Source organism: Anolis carolinensis, chromosome 3, assembly GCF_035594765.1.
Source record: "Anolis carolinensis isolate JA03-04 chromosome 3, rAnoCar3.1.pri, whole genome shotgun sequence".
NCBI classification, from domain to species: Eukaryota; Metazoa; Chordata; class Lepidosauria; order Squamata; family Dactyloidae; genus Anolis; species Anolis carolinensis.
This window is the reverse complement of record NC_085843.1, coordinates 243601907-243622485: the sequence shown is the minus strand read 5'-3', so window position 1 is coordinate 243622485 and position 20579 is coordinate 243601907. Positions and strand designations below refer to the sequence as shown.

The following is a 20579-nucleotide window of genomic DNA, read 5'->3' as shown; positions in this document are numbered from 1 at the left end:
TGTTGGGTTGCAATCTCCATTATCCCCGGTCCACCTGGCATATAATCAAGTGATGGGAGTTGCCGTTCATTAACATCTGGGGACCCAAACTGGGTAAAAAAAAAATTTTTTTTAAAAACCACCGACCACTATGTAAAAATAATATATAGTTGGCCCTCTGTATCAATAGATGCACAAAGGCAACCATAAGGCTGATGTGGCCTGCAATGAAAATGAGTTTAACACCTCTCATCTACACTGTAGAATTAATGCAGTTTGATGCCACTTTAACTGCCATGGCTCAGTGCTATGGAATCATGGGAGTTGCAGTTTTACAAGATCCTTAGCCTTCTCTACCAAAGAGTGCTGGTGCCAAATAAACTACAAATAACGGTTCCATAGCATTGAACCATGGCAGTTAAAATGTGAAACTACATTGATCCTACAGTGTAGATCAGGAATGGGCAAACTACAGCTAGCAGGCTTATAAGAATTGTGGGAGCTGAAGTCCAAAACACCTGGAAGGCCAAAGTTTGCTCATGCCTGATCTACACTGTGGAATGATTTGCCAGAAGAGATTTGACAGCTAAACAAACTTTCAGAATGTAAAACACCATTAAAGACCTATTTCTTCTTGCAGACTTAGCTAATAAATTTTAACCTACACATTTAAACTTAAATTTTATGGATACAAATAGTTTTATTCAACTTAAGATTAAAGTTGAATAAAACTATTTGTATCCATAAAATGTATGTTTAAATTCATAAGTTTCAAATTTATTTATTAGGTTTGTCTTTTAATATATGTATTTTTCACTGTGTTTTACCCTGCCTCGAGCCTTCAGGAAAGGCAGCAAACAATTTATTATTATTATCATAATCATCTCCAAGACGACAAAAGATTAGTCAATGTTGTAACCTGCCGCAAACCACTAGGAGAGGCAGGTAAGAAAATAATAATTATTGCCAAGAAAACCAAATGATAGGTTTGCCTAAAAGTTATCATGAGTTATAAAGTAAGGAGGTTCACAATTTCAAGTCAAGTTTACCCCTTGGGATTCTAAATAAGACTTCTCTACCAAATTCCTGCAGAAAGACTGAAAACTGAAAGACAAAAAACGGAGGAAACATGTAAAATCAAAATTTAAAGCCAACCCTTGTAGAAGAGTTGGGAAGAGAAAGAAGTCCCAATCTGTCAACATTAGCTTTAGGAGACTGAGCACTAACTAACCTGTGTTTAGTAGTAGCTGATGACCCAAATGATAATCTAGTCTTCTCTGTGTATAAGAGTATGAGTGCTTGAGATGTGGCAGGTTTTAAGGCTTTTTCATTGTATGAACTCACAAAGACATTTGGAATGATTGTTCATATCGCCATGGAGCCTGTTTCTGGAATCCTAGAGTATGTTCTTTCAGGCAACTAAATATGTAAAGACTAGATAAATGGGATTCCAGTGAGTGTTTTGAAGAAGCTGCTTTGTATATGGCAACCCAGTTTTACCTTACATGAGAAGTTAGGAAATTGCAAAGGGACAACTCTGATTTTTTAAAACAATTCTTTTAACTATTGCAGACAAATTCACAGCATGGCGGCAAGCCCACGCTTGAGCAATGACACACCCTGTCTTGGTATCTACAGACTATACTTATGTGGTGAACCTCCATCTATCTGTCCCAGCATGTTTCCAAACTTCAGTTTATAAAAGTTGGACAAATTATTATATATGCCTTTTTAAAAATAGCTTGCTAACACATGTGAATCGTAACTTAGTCACTACTAAATAAATATTAAATTATGATTTTCAACTTTACATTTTATTAGTATTGGTGTCAGTCTTTGTTATGTATATTTTAATACATGCATTTTAATAGTATTTTTTCCATATTTTTAACCATGTTGTACCCCATCTTGAGCTGTGGGGAGAGGTGGATAGCAAATAAATGTTGTTGAGTGATCCTGTTAAATCAATGGAATTTAGTTAACATACCAAGTTCTCAGTGATTTAATGTGGCTATTCTGGTTAGGAAGAATAGTTGGGTTTAGGTCTATGTATTGACTGTTAATATCTGGAGCAGTGTTTCTTAAACTGTGCTCTTCTAGGTGTTTTGGACTTTAGCTCCCAGAAGTCCCGGCCAGCTTACCAGCTGTTAGGAATTGTGGGGGCTGGAGTTCAAAATATCTGGAGGAGCATGTTGGAGAAATACTTGTCTAGAACAAAATAGGAATCAGAAAAGATGAGGGAATTAATTTAATTACCAGGTACCAATATTCAGAAGACCCCAGTGGCTCAGCAGATTAAACCGCTGAGCCACTGAATTTGCTGTCTGAAAGGTCGGTGGTTTGAATCCAGGGAGTGGGATGAGCTCCTGCTGTTAGCCCCAGCTTCTGACAACCTAGCAGTTCGAAAACATGCAAATGTGAATAGATCGATAGGTACCACTCCGGCAGGGAGATAATGGTGCTCCATGCAGTCATGCCAGCCATGTCGGCTCTTCATCTTAGAAATGGAGATGAGCACCATACCCGAGTCAGACACAACTGGACTTGATGTCAGGAATAAAGTTTTTATTATTATTATTATTATTATTATTTCTAACAAATATGAATTAATATGGTAGAACAATACTTGAAAGGAACTAGACTGTACGAAAGCATCTTAAATATGTACATCTTTTGGTCCAAGTTGTCAAGAGCCTCAACCCCAAATACTAGCAGAGTGTTAATCCACAAGATCCAAGATCAAGCCAATAGTCCAACAGAAGTGCAAATGTTAACAGGATAACACAATAGAGAAGCTGAATGTCTGTTCCAGGGTCGTAAGCTAATTACCAGAGGGTCTAGAGTACAAGATTAAATCAGAATTCGTAAGACAAGGTCCAAGGATTAGTCCAGAGTTCAGAGTTAGCAAGTGTCCAAGGTCATGGCTTCTAGAAGTGACATTGCAGCCAGCAACAAGGTGTCACCCTTGAGCCCCTTAAATCTTAAATTCACAGTTACCTTTTGCTGGCTCTCTTCTCAGCTAATCTCAAGAACCTACACAGCTGAGACCTCTCTTTTCAGAGGTACACAAAAGCTGAAACAGTTAACTCTTCCTCAGCCTGCTCTGAAGAACTCGTTTGCCCTTGTTCTGCAGGCTGAATAGTAGTAGCTCCTTCCATGGGTACTTTTTCAGAGCTTGGCTGTGGGCCTTTATGGGCTCCAGTACCAGCATTTCCTCATCCTCAGTTTCCAAGCTCCATGAACCAAATGCCTAAAATACTGGTTTATGAAATTACAGTGCTATGAACTCTTCGTGCGCAGAAGATTATATTCTTTTGAAACAACAAGCACTATATAAAGCCCAACATAGATTACAAAACCACGCATGCAACAAATCACAATGAATTAAAACTAAATGACAAGTAATATTACAGATATAATCATAATTACTAAAATGGGTAGTTTCTCAGTGTCTCAGTGTGTATATAGGCATGCATAGACAGAGCATAAACGGGGCTCAGAAGAGGTATGGGATATAAAGCTTCCCTCTGGAAAAGCAGATCCCTGGAAGTAATCAGTCTATAGAAACTATATTTGTTTCTTTGGTATATAATTATCCCTCACCACAGAAGGATCAAGGGAGGTCTAACAGAAATGCCCATAGATAGTTATCTGTGTTTTCAGGAGACCCCTAAAGTCAGCTTAGTGCAAGGACAAGGTAAATGAAAACCACTCCACTTTCGAAGTTGTCTGTCTTCTTCCTTGAAATATTCCACAGTCTCATATTTTCTTGCTGAGACTGAAGAACATATTTTCACCACTTTGTTAAAGTACATTTCTACACAGAAAATGAGAACATTGTGTGCATTCATGTGATCTACAAAAAGATAGGAAATTGGATCATTTTTTCTAATGATGGAATTGCCACCTGGTGATTTTCACCTGATGAAGGTCACAAGTTGACATTTTTGGTGTCAAACCCATAGTGATGAAAATAAGTCCACAGCAAAGAGTAATTTTGATGACAGGAAATTAACTTCACTGAAATACATCCGTCCAGTCAGGAAAAGGCTTTTCAATGCTGGTTGTTCACCATTTTCTTGGTTTTTGACAGGATGTTTGACATAGCAGTAGTCCGCTCTGTGTCCTTAATCTGATACATCTGAAACTGAAAAACATACACCTATGAAAATATCTTAAATGAGATCACTATCACTGCAGAAGTACACAAACTCCACCACCACCATTACTAAACATTTTGTGCAGGGCTATGGGCAGTAGTTCTCAGACTGGCATGGCATTTGCTTCTGGAGCTGTTTGCCTTGTAATTTAAGGGATTTATATCCCAGTGTTCAGGTTCCCAGGGTGGCTGACGATGATTAATATCTACCAGAAGAGGGAGGAGGAGATCGTGCTTGTTCCGATTTAGGTCACTCGGGCATTTAGCATTTGGAGCCACTCTTCCTTCCCACAAAACTAGGATTGCCAAGTCAGAAGCATCCCAAGCCTGGGATTTTGGGGCCCATACCATGAGACCTAGGAATGCTCACTAATATTATTTGAGTGGAGAGAAGAAAAGTGTGGACGAGATGGATCCTTTCAAGTCTGGGGGTCCAACCATTCCAAAGCAGTTTCCAGTAGAGACAGCAACATAAGAGATACATGATACAGGCAGACAGATATATTCACACATTTTTGAGTGATTATTCTCATGCTGACAACTGAAGCCCTGAGCACTGGAAAAGAGACTCCAAGCCTGGCTCTGATATCTGATAATCCTACAAAAACATATCCTTAATCATGTGAATCTGATGGCTCATTTCCTTCCTCAATGAGCCATCTCTCTTCTGCCGCTTGTCCTTGTGTAAATGGAAGTACTCTTAGGGTGCAGATACACTTTGACACCACCATAACTGCCATGGCTCAATGCTATGGAATCCTGGAAGGTTTAGTTTTACAAGGCCTTTAGCTTTCTTTGCCAAAGAGTGCTTGTGCCTCTCCAAACTATAACTCCCAGGATTCCATAGCACTAAGTCATGGTAATTCAAGTGTTGGCAAACCACATAAATTCTATAATATAGATGCCCAGCCAGATCTACACTGCTATATAATCCAGTTCAAAGCAGATAATCTGGATTCAGAAAGTGGATTACATAGCAATGTAGACAGGACCTCAGTTTTACATGAGTTGCAGGTATGTCACTTGTTACAGTGTACCACAAACCCTTGAGCCCCTGAATTCTAGGGAAGAAGGAAAAAAGCAGATCCCACAAGGGCCAAGGTTTGCATATCTCTACATTAATCCAGTGTCATATCTGACATAATTTGGGTCATAAATCTTTATCAAGGAGCTGTAGACGTCTAGGTTTCATGTTTGACATATGTCTGTTTTGTTGGTAATAATTTTAAACAATTTCCTCAGTCTGAGTCAAAGCTTGTCAAATTAGCTTGTGAAAATCTAAACAAATAGTTGTTGAGTCAAGACTCAGTCATCACCATTTAGTTTTCTGTAATTTCAAGTGAGCACAAAAGGATGGAATCACTCAACAATATATTCTACTTATGAGTTGATTTCACAACATATATAAATGATTCATGTCTATACTTTTTTAAAACAAATACATGTTTAAGTATTGTATAACTGACCACAGGAATTAGTTTCTACTGTTTCATTACAATTGCATCATCCTTTTAGTGGAATTACCTCTCCACAAAATTGCACTTAGCATCAAAATTACTATATTTTTACTGCTAAAGACATTATAGGCAGACCTCCACTGTTATGGGTTTGACTTTTATGGATTTCAATATTCATGGATTTGATTAAAGTGTTTTCTCTAGGAATCTCTACGTCTTTCAGGGTCACTTTCACTGAAATCTTCCAATATGGAAGTTAGCCATAGAATCATGTGGAGGACCTAGAGATTCCTAGAGAAGGTTTTTCTACTTTTGCAGTTTTCCTTTATACCTTTAACACCAGCAAATTTGAAGGGCTAACTGTACTTTCCAGGCTATTGCAATTTATTAAGTTGTAGCAAGTTTTATTTGATTTTGATTTTTGTATTGACGCTTGTTTTTGTAAAGTATCCTGCGGCAGTACTAAAGAATAGTGTATAAATATTTTAAATACATTTTAAAAACTGGAAAAACCCTCAGTAGTTGAACTTGGTGTCCATGAAAAAATCCTAAATATCTCACCCGGAGATGAGAGATAACATTTCATTCTTTGCAACACCTCTGTTATGAGTCAATTACCTTATTAAGCAGCATATCGAAGAAGGCAGTGTTCCAGTAGGTCTTATCTTCAGCTGGAAGATGAAGCAAGGTTTTGAGACCATTGTCCATTGACTTGTATGTGTTGCCTTCTCTTGTGGCAAAACGGAATTTTAAGTACAGCTCCGGAGTGCAAGCAAAGCTCTCCACTTTAGGATACAAATTACTAAGGTCCACACCATCATCTTGGAACAGATTTTGCTCAGGATACAGGAAATGGGGAAGATCTTTTGTCACCAAGCAGCAAAGCAAGACCACCAGTAGACGATATACAGACCCCTCCAGAGATATCCAGTCTTCAGGTGAAGGGAAAAGGTGAGTGGCCCAGAGCAAAACCATCTGGGAGGAAACACAAACAGTTGGTAATGGCAAAGCAGACACCTCTGCTGCATGTGAGACATTTTCCAAAATAAACGTGGCAGGCTTAGTATTGCACTTTTAGGAGCTGGGTTTCTTATGTCAATACAACATGAATGCTGTTAGTTGCAGTTGCTAGCTATGCTTTCTAAAGCATTCTGGGAGCAGTAATTCAAAAGGCTAGTTTTGGAAAAGGAACACTATGAATGGCATTGCAGTGACATTAATGCTATGCAACACTTTTCATGTAGTCTTGTACATTCAGGGTAGACCTTAATCCAGTTCATGTCTCGGCTTTTGGTGGGGGGGCCCTATCCATTTCTATTGAGCCTCCTAAAATCAGGAGTGCAGATATTTGTTTTCGGGGATTATTTTGTGCCGAAAGATCAGTTTACTTTTGGCCCATTATTGGGGGGGCTTCCCACCCAGGCTCCCCTTCCTAGCATGCATTTTTGAATGGGGTTTGCCTCCCCATCTGGGGAGTCAAAGGGCTCCCTGGCTGGGGCTGAAGACCCCTTCACGTCCTTGCTCCACAACCCAAAGTGTTCAAAGCACCCAGGCCTACAAGACTCTGCACCCAACCACCAAGTAAGGAGTACTACTTACTCAGTGGTCGAGTGCAGGACCTTGCAGGCTCGCGCGCTTTGGGACTATGCACCCAGGCCTGCAAGAGCATGCAGCTGATCGGTGAATAAGGAGCGCTCCTTACTCAGCGGTCAAGTCCAGGGCCTACGCGCACAGCAATCGATCCAAAAAGCAGGCTTGGTGCCAGTATCTGCTCCCGCCTGTGTTTTGGAGCAAGTTTATTTTTGTTCCAGGGGGGCCATCATGTTCTGTGCCATCTGAATGGACGGTACAAAACGGAAGCATGAATCAGATGGATGATATAAATACCGGGTCCATGTCAACTTTCATATTCTTCACAATAATCATTAAGTTGCAAAATGAACTGCAATTCAGCCCTTCTAAATATTAGCCCATAGACAAAAAGTCTATTGTGTGCTTGGTCTGTTTCTCTGTTTGTTGTTTGGTGCCCGTTTAACATTTTCCATAGATGTTAACCATAGTAACAGTAAATTTAAAAGGTATATTCCTCTCCCATAGATGACTGTTTTGCCTTTAGTCTCGTCCTAAAGCAAGAGCTGCTCACATGGCACCATGCATGCATATTACCTGCAGACTTCCTACAGTGGCTCATGTGAGTGGCTAACTTTGTCCTTGTTGCTTTTGACATGTGTATACATATGTGTGTGTATGCCCCTTCAAGTTCCCTCTTGCATTTCCTTCCACTGAAATATAGTCTAGGGACACCTGTTATTCATTGACAATACCATATCAAACTACTAACTAGAGCTGATTTTGCTTATTTCCCAAGATCAGATGGGATCTGCAAGCTTAAGGAATTTAGATATACTCCATTACTACTATTTTATTAAAGTTTCTTTATGCAATTAAGAGACAAGCATTGCAAGTAATCAGCTTTCCATCAAAGCAAAGTAACTCATAATGTTAAGCCAAGCAAGGCAAGCATAATAAACTACGGGGCAATTAAGAAGAGAATGTGTAGATAAAACTGAACAAAAACAAGACATGAATCTCAAATGCCATTAGTTCTAAAGTTGGCTTCCTTTGGAAGAACGATCTTGCAGTTAGCGACAATTAAAAAGTTCAGCAACTAAGGTAAAATGCCTACAAGCTACACCCAAATGGCATACACCCAAATGTTTATAAAAACATGTTCTGTAGCTCCTTGTTCTCTACCCTTCAGTTGTGAGAGATGGAACACGTCCAAACAACGAAATGCAACCCATCCAAAAATATTAGGTGGTCATACTACTAGCATGCTGAGATGCTATTGCATATATTAAAATAGATCAGCTATTTTTCTTTCACCCCTATGGCATATTCTGCTACACCTTGGAGAAAACAGCCAATAAAGCTACACATAAAAGTCATAGTACTGAAATGAGAGCAAAATTCATTCCATCTGCTGCTCCTTTCTCCAAGCTTTCCCTTTCCACTTTCTTACATCTGCAGTTTGGGAAACAAGCTTTTTCTAATTCCATTGGGATCACATTGATTTTAGATTCAGCCATTTAAAAAGAACAGCAGTCCTATCATTGGTGTTCCTTACTTGTAGGGGTGTGGTTTTTGAAGCATGGCACATGAATCAGAATTGCATGTCTTTTCCAACTGTTTTAGCTACTATGGCACAAAGAGCACAGCCTGTTGTGAGGCAAATGCAGCAGTTCAAAGGAATCAAGATTAGCAGTCCAGGGAGAATAAAAAACTACCTCCAAATGGTGTGATGTAAGCCCCTTTTTCTTGCCTCCTTCTTTCCAGTTCTCATGGTTGACTTGGACAAGGAGGCGGAGACTGTCCAGATAGTGCCCCTTTAGGTTGCTCACAATTTGGACAAGTTTGAGGATGGGATGTTTGGTGCAGTACCTAACAAGTGAGACATGACGTTAGACATTCAATTGTTCACTGAACCTTCGTGCAGTTAATTACAAAGGGGAACCCACGAAAAAAACCAAGAATATGGAAACATACTTCCTCTCAGGTACTGTTGGACTACAACTCCCACTGTTCTTCACCATTGCTATAGCAGCTAGTTTCATTGTGAGTTACAATCTCCAGAAATCCCCTACCCTCAGAATAATGTAATAATACCCCAGCACTCATGATGTGGGCTATTGACCCAAGTCAATGTTCCCATTAGCACATCAATATTCCAAGCCAGTCCTCTTTTGTGGAAAAATATACAGAGGAAGTAGATACTATGAAGGTAGGAATCGCTCGTAAGTTTGTTTGTTTTTCAAATTCTAAGAAAAAGTGCATTGTTTCTAAACTGGAAACACTGGGAATCACATACAGTAGAATCTCGTTTATCAAACATAAATGGCCTGGCAGAACATTGGATAAATGAAAATGTTGGATAATGAGGGATTAAGGAAAAGCCTATTAAATGTCAAATTACATTATGATTTTACAAATTAAGCAACAAAACATCATGTTTTACAACAAATCGACAGAAAAAGCAGTTCAATATACAGTAACATTATGTAATAATTACTGTATTTACTAATTTGGCACCAAAAGATTGCAATGTTTTGAGTACAAAAACACTGACTACTAAAAGGCAGACTGTGTTGGATAATACAGAACATTGGATAAGCGAAGGTTGGATAATCGAGACTTTACTGTACATTATAAAGAACTAATGAGCTATCTCAGCCTCTGACAGATATAAGAGGTTGACCACAATGTTGTATTCTGAAATCTTGTGGTCTGGGACATGTGGATTATAATCTCTATAGGTGAAGATACCCATTCAGCTCTTCCAAATTGAATAGAGTTAATGTATGACAGACATGTCTCTGAAGCATTTGCTGTACTGCCTCTACCACAAATTCACATGTAGTCCTGCTATTTTGAATGGTAAAATTTAATTGGTGGAATTATTAGAAGAATATACACAGAATGTTACAGATGAATGGATTCCAAAAATATGTACACAGTCAAAGGTGGAACAAGCAACTTCAGTAATGTTGCCACATCCCATGTTGACTTTGGCCAGTGTTACCATTTTGTATGCTATTTTTGTTTCAGGTATGCAGATGTTCAAGTTACTCCCTCTTCTGCAAATACTCTCAAAAATGTGACATGTAAATCAGCCTGAAGTATACTGGTTAAACCCATCCCTTCCCTTGTACTGTAATTATTCCTTGCAGATCTGTAGTCCAAATTGAAGGCAAAGTTCTTCCACACATTGACTTTCATAACTGGTCAGGTAAAATCTATAATCCCTTTTGTCTTGCCTCTAAAATCTCCTGGGGAAATGCATCACAATCATGTAATAATGTAGGGAGTTGCTGATCTGAGAGATTAAAATGAAGTCTGAAGGTCCCTGACAGCATAGTTCATCTGAAATTCTTCTAAAATAGAGCCTTCAGAATAGTGACTGAATATTCACCAAATTTGTAATTTGTAATTTGTGCCTTTGATAAAACTAGTATATAGAAGTTATTATATAGAGACTTTGCTAACCAAGATGGCTAATCCAAAAAATCATAGAAAACAGTCTGCTTTTTAAACTGGTCAGATTGTGACTCATGTATAGTATTGGATCTCCGATTCATGCAGCTTTTGACTAGAACTTTATAGTTAACTGTGATGTGCTAAAGATGTCACCTGGCCGAATGAGCTGCTGATCTCAAGCTATAACTCTCTGAATGGCAACCTCTTATTTTTCTGTTGAAGATGATGTGTTGATTATTAGCAAAGCATATTATTAAAGATGTCTTGGTCCTGGAAAGGCAGACAAAAAGAGAGTGATCTTGCCTTGTGCTGACCTTGACTGAACTTATTTTGAATTGCTATGACCAAATTTATCATGGTCCACCAAGAGTGCACAGTCTTTTTAGTGCAAGCAAGTTTATGTAGGCATAAGCACACACTCATAAGCAACCAACTTTTCTCATTGCAATAAAACTGAGTTACCATGGTCAAACTGATAGATATTTCTCTCTTTGCACTGCCGTTGGTATAAATTGGTGAAACATTGACTGCTGGAGAATTATGATATCCATGAGAACCTTACTTAAGGCCTTTGGGAGATTGACATGGTTTCAAAGGCGTGGGTTGTGTTCACCCTTGCAGTATGAATATAATCCATTGCTCAAGTGAACAGATCTAGGAGATTATCTCTTTACCTGTACATCTTTCTCTTGAGTGCTCAGGATGAGTGAATGTTTCAGCTCCATGAAAACTAAGTTTCTGATTTAGGCATGAAGATCCAACCTTAGCTAATTGTAATTTGGCCTCAAATGGCACTGGAAGTCTCATGTAACTCCCCACCACACAGACACACCAGAACCTGGTTTGAGAAGTCCATGCCTTTCCACACAGAAATGGTTATACTGCCTGCACTCTTGTATGAAAAGCATAGCAATTAAGACTCTAAAATAGCATTTACTACATCATTAAATATGTATATAATCTACTCGACTTGGCCTTCTCCTTGATTCTCAGTCTTAAAAGATTTATATGGACAGATAATGCTGGTAAATCTCATGCCTGAACAAGTTGCCTTGGAAAGCCACAGAGCTGTAATTTCTCACAGATTTAAAGTAGAGACTATCAAGCCTAGTATGGTATAGTGCAATGGCTCTGTGTACTACACAATAACATGGTATCAGTGTTTCCTAAACTATCTAATGTGAGAGACTGGCAGGGTTTTCTTCCTTCAATGTGCCAGGCATCTGCGTCATATGTCAAAACAGCAATGGGCAACCTCAATGGGGAGGGCAAGAGAGCAGTTTTTTCTTCTAATGTTTAATTCCAGATTTTTTACAGACAGTATCTTCTCTTTGTAAAGGGTGGGATATAAAGCAAAATGTCCAGCCGCTCTTCTGTCCATGTTTACTTACTAATTCTATAACATTTTAGTGTTTTCGGCCAATGAAGTAACTTGTAGCCATAACAAACTGGCACACACTCTTTCTTCAAAATTAATTTCATGATTCATTTTAAAAACATTTTTCATCTTTCCAAAAGAAGGACATTATGACTGTCCCATAATCAAATTAATAATCTGAAATCCAAGAGGTTAATATAATCGTGATTGGATCGTGGTGTATCTAATCACCACCACTCCTTTAAATGATAGCAGGAAAGGCAGGTGGTTATTATATTTCTAACTCAGGTGTTTATTAAAATTCAGGATACCCCACACCCTAATTATAAGCATTCAAAAACAAACCCTATTTATTCATGCAGATCAAATCTGTAATTCTTATACCATATTGCAGAAGGCAGGGCTAGGGCTGAGAGATGTAGGTTATGGCAAATCTATGAAATGGCCTAAAGTCATTGTGCCCTTATCTGAGAAAATCCAGGGTGCTGCATGACAATAACATGTTTTCATACACAATATGTGCTGTTTGTGGAGAAAATGTACAGTCCCTCCACTCCAAAAAAAGCTCCCTTGGAAAAAAACTGAATGTCAAATCTTTACCTCCAATGAGAATAACTAGCAGGGACGAACTCTGCCTTCTGGGTGACTTTGCTCACACTGCCTTGTGGAAATCCCTTTTCTTGCCAACAGTTGCTGAGTTTCAGAGCACCCTGCTTTCTTCTTATTACAGGAACAATGTTAAAGCAGATCATTTTCCAACCACTGGATATCAGTAGCGGCAACTGTATGTCATCATCCTTTAGCCTCTCGGCACTGAGTTCACCTAGAAATTGTCAAAAGAAAAGTGAGGGTAAGAGTTCTGTGGAATTACGCACAATACAGCATCTTCAGACTTCCACCACTGTGGAAGCCCTACAGGTTTTTTTCTCCTGTGAACAGGATTCATATCAGAAATTACAGAGAATGCAATTCAAATTACTGAACACCCAGGAATGAGAAACTGCATATTTTGCTACTTACATCTAAGAATGCAATGGAAGGGAAGGGGGTTTGAAGGGTTCATGATGCAATGAGCATTACCTTGGGAACTTTTTTTCCCCAGAATCTTGCAGAATCTGCAACCTAGCATGGCTGACTTCGGGTCACTAAAGAAATAGAAAGTTAGGATCCAAATGAATAACATCTCCAAGCTTTGTTCTAGATTCAAAGCAACACAAGTAAATTGTGCTGCCATATGAGAAGGTTGTACGTGGACCCCAGAATGGGAAGGAGGGGAAATTGAGCTCAGATTATCTGAAGAACTGGCTTCGACATATGAAAAATAGAGAGAAGCTGCAGGCAGAGCACCAACATGCATAGGCCCAACAATTGATGAAGGGCCATCTATCCCAGTTGCCACTGTTGCAGCCTCAAAGGGAGAAGAAGCTGACACAGATCAGAACTAGATAAAAGGCTCTCTATCCATCTCAACTCCCACTGCTCTGGCCATTGATGCAAATAAGAGACAGGCACAGCTCCAACACGTTTAGGTCCAAAATCAAATGAAAGACTTGCCTTCTGACCCAACTGCCACTACTCTGGATTCAGAGCAAGAGAAGCATAGACAGCACTACTTCTATATTTTGACCAATTTATACTCAAAGGATTTTCTCTCTCTTTTTAATGTGTTCAGTATTCTTTCCTGCAGCATTATTTCTAAAAACCACAACTCAAAGCATTCCTAATAACCAAACAAAGAGAACCGGAGGGATGAAATAAATTGGTGCAGCATATGATTAAGTGCTCAGTATTGATTCTTGTTACCACTGACTCTCAGTAAAGCTGACAGGTTGCTTGCCTTTCCTGCAAAACTCCATAACATTCAACTTACTCATTTTCATTATTGTGACAATTGCAAAGTGGTCCCAGAAGGCATATATGAAATAGTTCAGGAATGAGTCGTATGTATATCATATACAAAGCATGGTATTCTAAATGTCTTGTGAATCACTGAAAGCATGAATTTTAAGATATTAGTTACATTACCACAACAAGACTCATTTTTAAAATAAAATGCATCAATACCAGTTGTTTCTAATGAACAGCACAACAACAAACCAGCCTCCTGAAATAGCCTGGCACATTATAATCTACATCTCTGAAAACCCTATCTAGATATGGAAATTGGTTCTCAACCTGTGGGTCCCCAGATGTTTTGGCCTTCAGCTCCCAGAAATCCTAACAGCTGGCAAACTGGCTGGGATTTCTGGGAGTTGTAGGCCAAAACACCTGGGGACCCACAGGTTGAGAACCACCGTTTTAGAGTGGTTCTTTGCTACCTTAACTCTGAAATGAGAAAGTCTGTCCTTCACCAGCTTCCTGCTACTCGGTATATGTAATGTATGTTTGCTGAGTTTGGATCTCTACTCATACACCTCATATAAAGTTACTTACTAATGAGGGCCTTACTATTAAGTAGAGCGAGGCATCTGCCTCAGGCAGCAGATTCTGAGTGTGATGAACAAGCAGCTAATCATTAGATGCTTTAATTAGGACTTACCATTAGTGAGTTGTTACCAATTCTCAGATAGCCTGAAGATTCAGGTTTAATTATCTTGTGTACCCACAAGGATTTTGTTTTTGCTTAATTAAGGTCATAATCACTCTCAATATTTTTTTTCTAAAAAGTCTCTCAAGAAAGCCTAGCCTAAAGAGCAAGGAGGCTTTTAGCCTTCTGGTGGCTTAACTCTGGGACCAATTAATTGGTGGCTATTGGTTATAGTTATGTTTTGTTCATTGCTGTATAACATGCATTTGTGAATATTTTGCTTTGTAGTGTGTTGCTCCTGGGGTCTGGCTATTACTTAATGAGTTCAACTTGGTACGTATAGTTAATGTAATGATGCCTTTGCTAGTTTTGCCTATTGTATTTTATTTGCCAAATTGTATTTTTGTTATATAGCTGCCCATTTCCCTTATTCGTTGTAAATAAACCCATCTCCTTAATTTGATTCTGAATGTGTCTTATTGTGGCAATTTCTTAATACCAAGTCAAGTCCTAGTCATTTGATCACAAAGTAATTTTCAAAGTGCTTAAAGTTCTGAAGTGAAAGTGCAGCATGTCTCCTTGGTTCTTATAATTTTAACTATTTTGTGTAGGTTAGGGTTTCCCTGGCACAAACCTTGGGTATATCTACACTGTAGAATTAATGCAGTTTGACACCAACAAGAAACTGCTTTGGACTGGACAAGGGCATATAGCATGACCCTGGGATGGAAGGAAGTATAAAAGGATAAATGTAGGAAATGGGACGAGGGAGCTGTGAGGGCTCTAAGAACCCCCACTTGGCCCCCAGAATTGGAATGATATCATCTGTGTATATCAATCAGTTCCTCTTTGAAAGAATCTGTCAGAAACTCGGAGTGCTTCTTCACTGCAGAATTAATGCAATTTGGGGTCATTCCTTGGAATTATGAGTTACTTTACAAGGCCCTTAGTCTTCTCCAAAGAGTGCTAGTGCTCACCAAGGTACAAATCTCATGATTCCATTGCCTTGAGCCATGGCAATTAAACTGGTGTCAAACTGAATTAATTCTATAGGGCAGATGTACCCTTAATCAATATTAGATGTGGTGGCAACACTACCTTGTAGAAATGATACCAGTAGTTATCATACTTTTATAGCATGGGAAACGTGCTTTAAGTGGAACTCAAGTAATATGTTTGGCTCCTCCAAGAGCACTACATCAAGAAGAAGGTGGGTCTGAGAACATATTTCATATTAGGCCCCAAAATTCTTAGAGTGAACCACATAATCTTCTAGCACACAAAGAAACCAATGCCTTGTTTTTTCCTGCAAAGTTCTACAATTGTACATATATGTTCTCTTTCCTATCTCGTCCTGTCAAACAACCAGACCGGAAGGATCATGAAGCAAGGAATCAGGGACACTTGGAGCAATGCCTTAAGACTTGGAAGCCCTGTGCAGCCCTAGTTCACTTTTTGGAATTGCTTCCTTAGATTATTTCCCAGTTTGATATGGAGACCTAGAGTGATGCAATGAGACAACATTGCCATGGGGTGTAACTGAACCACAGAAGTGGAAAAATGAAACACAAATCAGAATAAAAACCTACTTCATGCAAAGCTGGCAGCAACCAAGCTCAGGGCTCTCTTTGAACAAATAAAGCTGTTTCAATAGGACAAAAATTTGGCATAGTAACAACAGCTTGCTGATTGTTTCCAAACATAGGTTACTAACTGGTGTAATAATGTACTGTCAGTTTGGCTATGATGAGCACTCTTTAAGAGTGATCAGAGAAATTAACCACAGAAGAATTTTATGATATTTTTCATAATGATTGTGGAATGCCTTTCCTTATGGCCCAGTAGCCAGCCTTTAGAAACTCCTAAAGCTAAAGAAAATAGAAAAGAATTAGATTGAAGCCAGTTTGGAATTGTAATTTGAGATCAGGTAGGGAAAGGAATTTCTAACTAAAATAGGGCTAAATACTTATGGGGAGGACATAACACTTTGCCTGTTGCAGAATATGATGCAGAGTTAGTGGATCTGATTTGCTTTCTAAGAGTACCTGCTTGTCCCAGCCATGTTCTTGTATATTTTCAATACATGAACTATAACTAAGAGTCATACATATTCAGTGTGCTCTCCTCCAAAGAATTCCAAAGCCTACAGACATTGAATCACTCTGGAAAAAGTGGAGGGTGTAATTGATGTCACTTTATAGCAGTGGTGCTCAACCTTCCAGATGCTTTTGACCTTCAGCTCCCAGAAATCCTAACAGCTGGTAAACTGGCTGGGATTTCTGGGAGTTGTAAGCCAAAAACACCTGGGGACCCCAGGTTGAGAACCACTGCCTTATAGTATTTCATTTGGCATCCAGCACCTTGGATAGCACCATTAAAAGTTTTGACCAAAATTCAGAGCAGACTTATTTCTGCATTGACTAGATTGCACTGATTCTTTTCACTGTAACAAAAGGTTATAAATGTGCAGCTTAATTCTATAAGTAATATAAGTGGTATTCCACAAATAGGAATGACTAAGTCTTACCTTTTGGACAGAAGATTACACCCCAGCCTGAATGTAGTATCTACCCAAAAATGCAAGAGCAAATCTCACACTCCTCACCATTTCTCCCCCCTCCCTCCCTCTATCTCCCTCTCTCTTTTCATGAAGCCAAACATACCAAGAATAAAAACTTTCCTATGAGAGAATGCTACTGGCACATTGCCATACAGCCCCAACAACTCACAGCAACCCAGCGATTCTAGCCATGAAAGCCTTTGACAATATATTAACATAAATTATTACGTAATACATTTCACACATATACATTTTGTACTATTGCCAGCAAAGCACAAAGTCTCACAACAGGAAAGTATTTTACATAAAGTTCAAATTACTCAGTGATGAAAGCCCTGGTATCTGCAACTACAGTAGAGGGTTGTTTTTGATAATTTTTCTTTCTTCTTCAAGGAAGGGTGTGGAGTCCCCAAAACTGCAAGTTAAAGATAAGCAAATGTGTCTGTTAAGCACGTATTAAAATAATGCTCAACATACATGTATGTTTGTTTTTCACTTGCAATTATGGGGAATCCGCACCCTTCCTTGGGGTGGAAAGAAGAAATGCCAAAAGCAACCTTAAAATAAAAATTGTAGGAACTGTGTCAGGAAACTAAGCAGCTAAAAACAAATTTAAAAAACATTGTCCATTTCACAAAGTGATACATTTTGAAGAAAAACTGTATGTTGAATGAGAAGTTATGTTCTTCCAGTTTGTCAGCACTATAGACAATAGTTGTTCTGTTGATATAATTTGAAACTCAAATGGTGTGGCCTTCCAATCATTTCTCCAGCTCAGTGGAACCCATGAGTGCTTACATGTTCACTGGCTGGAACCTATCAAGCAGAAATCTCAAGTTATCTTCAAGACTTTATAACTGCAGTGGTAGTTAGTTCTGTGGTTCAACCACACAGTCACATTGCCTCTAACTGGCTAGTAATCATGTATCATCCAAATTGTTCCCAGTAATGCTTCAGCCAAATTGTTTCAATCTCTCCTGGAGATATTTGAATGCAGTTTATTATGTTGGAATAAATCAGAATGTGTTTCTTGCTTGTCTTCCAGTTTTCCCTTAAGGTCATATTTCTATTATAAAAACATCACTGTTAAGTACATAAATAATTTGAACTGGGAAAATAGAATATTTTATTCACATCAGAGACTTGTGCCATGGGCAGCAATTGACTACACACATCACTGTTTCACCTTAGACTTGCACAAATTGGTAAACCTTTTTTAAAGAAAAAGTAGTGTTGAAGAAGCCCCATATGGTGCAGCAGGTTGAACCACTAAGCTGCTGAACTTGCTGACCGAAAGGTCAGTGGTTTGAATCTGGGGAGCGGGGTGAGCTGCCGCTATTAACCCCAGCTTCTGCCAACCTAGCAATTCAAAAACATGCAAATGTGAGTAGATCAATAGGTACCACTCTGGTGGGAAGGTAATAGCGCTCCATGAAGTCATGCTGGCCACATGACCTTGGAAGTGTCTACAGACAACGCTGGCTCTTCAGATTAGAAATTGAGATAAGCACCAACACCCAGAGTTGGACACAACTAGACATAATGTCAGGGGAAACCTTTACCTACCTTTACCTTAGTGTTGCAGATTCCTTGATATGAGTGCTTAACAAGCTATATTTTCTTAAAGGCAGTGAATGCCAAAAGACTATTTGTTTTCATATTTTTGTACTAAAATTCACTTTGGGCTTTAATTAAACTACTTATCTAGCCAAATTGCTGTAGATGAATTATTTTTATTAATATTAGTATCCTAGCTGAGATGCAGCATGATGCAGTGGTTTGAGTGTTGGACTATAACTGTGGATACTAGGCTTTGAATTCCTGCTTGACCTTGGGAGTATACTACATGACCTTTGCCAAGTCATTTTCTCTCAGCCACAGAAGAAGAGAAAGGCAAACCCCGACTGAACAAATCTTGCCAATGAAACACTGTGATTGGTTCACTTAAGAGTCACCATAAGTTGGAATGGCTTAATGCACATAACAACAAAACGTTTTAGCTGCATCCCCATGGTATAACTGTTTCTTTTACCCCATTTAACATATTAGGACAGGATACTGCACTGTTATAGTAATATTGAATAAACACTAAAGTTTTGTCGAAGGCTTTCATAGCCAGAATCACTGGCTTGTTGTGAATTTTCCAGACTGTATGGCCATGTTCCAGAAGCATTCTCTCCTGATGTTTCACTCACATCTGTGACAGGTATCCTCTGAGGTACCCCATAACCTCTGAGAATGCCTGCCACAGATGTGGGTGAAACCTCAGGAGAGAATGCTTCTGAAATATGGCCATACAGCCTGGAAAATTCACAACAACCCAAACACTAAAGTATTATTAATGGACACTTTGCAGGGAAAGTTTTTCTACCATAGCTTTCTGTGCTTTCCAGAGGAGAAAGGGAATTTGTATGTGAAACACAAAGACACAAAGAAAACATATAAAAATTTAAAATGTCACAAGTGTGTGAAAACAAAAGTACATCTGAACCCAAACATCACATTGTTGGTGATTCCCCAAACCAATCTATATTCTTCCCCATTTCCTCCCATCCTTTAAGTTTCCTAATTTCAATTCTACTCAGTTCTACTGTTAATCCACTTTATATGTGCCTAGGATTGCAGCTTCTCTCCCCTCCCCTGTGATACCTCTTTTCCGTTTCTCTCTCAGACAGTACCTGGCCTGATGAGGGATTGATGCTTGCAGTGAACAATTGCAGCAATGATCAGTTCTTTCAGGAGACAAAGGACCTTGCCAGGCACAATGTGACCACTGGATTCGTCAGTCTCTGCCACACTGAATACATCTTCTTGGGTCCAGTTTTTTAGGTGAGAGCCATCCTTGGCTACTCTGAAACTGCAAGTCCCTGGCATTTGGCAGTTCTCATGGTTAACGGTCTCAGAGCCGTTCTGCTTCCCTGAACACTCCTCAAGCAAGAGATCATCAGCATCAATGCACAAGGGAACCTGCATGGTTACTTCATCCTCTGCAGCACACAAGGCAAAATCTAAGGCTTCCAGGTTTCTTGAATACTCCACTGTAAACCTGGGGTCCATTGCATTGACTCTTTCCAAGACAATCAACAAAGTGTTTTCTGCCTTCTGGAAATGCTCCACTCTCTGATTTTCACGGGACAGGGTCACCTTCAGGTAGCTATACCAGTGAGGGCTCTTTGCCGCCATGGCCGAAAAGAGGCAAAGAATGAATCCCTCCCGTGTGTTCCTTTGCGGTTCTCCTTCAGGCTGCCTTTGAAGCAGATGAAAAGTTGATGCAGGTGTGTATACACAAAAGTATGCCTCCAGGTGGGAGGAGAAAGGCAAAGCAGGGTGGGGTGGAGAAGGGGGGAGGAGCATGCAGAGTGAAATTCCATTGAAGCATTCATAAACCTAGTGTTTTCCTGCTACATAGTTGATAGAGTGCCAAGCTGTTTGAAAACAGTCATTGTCAAACTGGTAAGTTCAGGTAAACCAACTAAGACATACGG

The 20579-nt window shown here is 39.3% G+C and overlaps 1 protein-coding gene across 1 annotated transcript; it reads right to left on the bottom strand.

The window, feature by feature from the left end:
* Positions 1–2529: 2529 nt before the first annotated feature.
* On the bottom strand, positions 2530–20368 carry mab21l4 (mab-21 like 4). The gene is made up of 5 exons (XM_016992112.2): positions 19773–20368; positions 12608–12830; positions 8883–9036; positions 6214–6570; positions 2530–4126 (listed from the first exon to the last, which is right to left on the bottom strand). Exons 1-5 carry the CDS (start codon positions 20275–20277, stop codon positions 4034–4036), a joined length of 1332 nt encoding a protein of 443 aa, XP_016847601.2. The 5' UTR covers positions 20278–20368; the 3' UTR covers positions 2530–4033.
* Positions 20369–20579: the final 211 nt, after the last annotated feature.

Bases quoted from the DNA above. Each gene is read 5' to 3' on its own strand.
- mab21l4 (XM_016992112.2), bottom strand. From the start codon at position 20,277: ATGGCGGCAAAGAGCCCTCACTGGTATAGCTACCTGAAGGTGACCCTG. The intron at 12,831-19,772 runs GTACTGTCTGAG...GACAATTTCTAG, and splicing joins TCAATCCCTCATCAGGCCAG to GTGAACTCAGTGCCGAGAGG. The intron at 4,127-6,213 runs GTAATTGACTCA...TATGTTTTTCAG, and splicing joins TCGATATGCTGCTTAATAAG to TTTCAGATGTATCAGATTAA.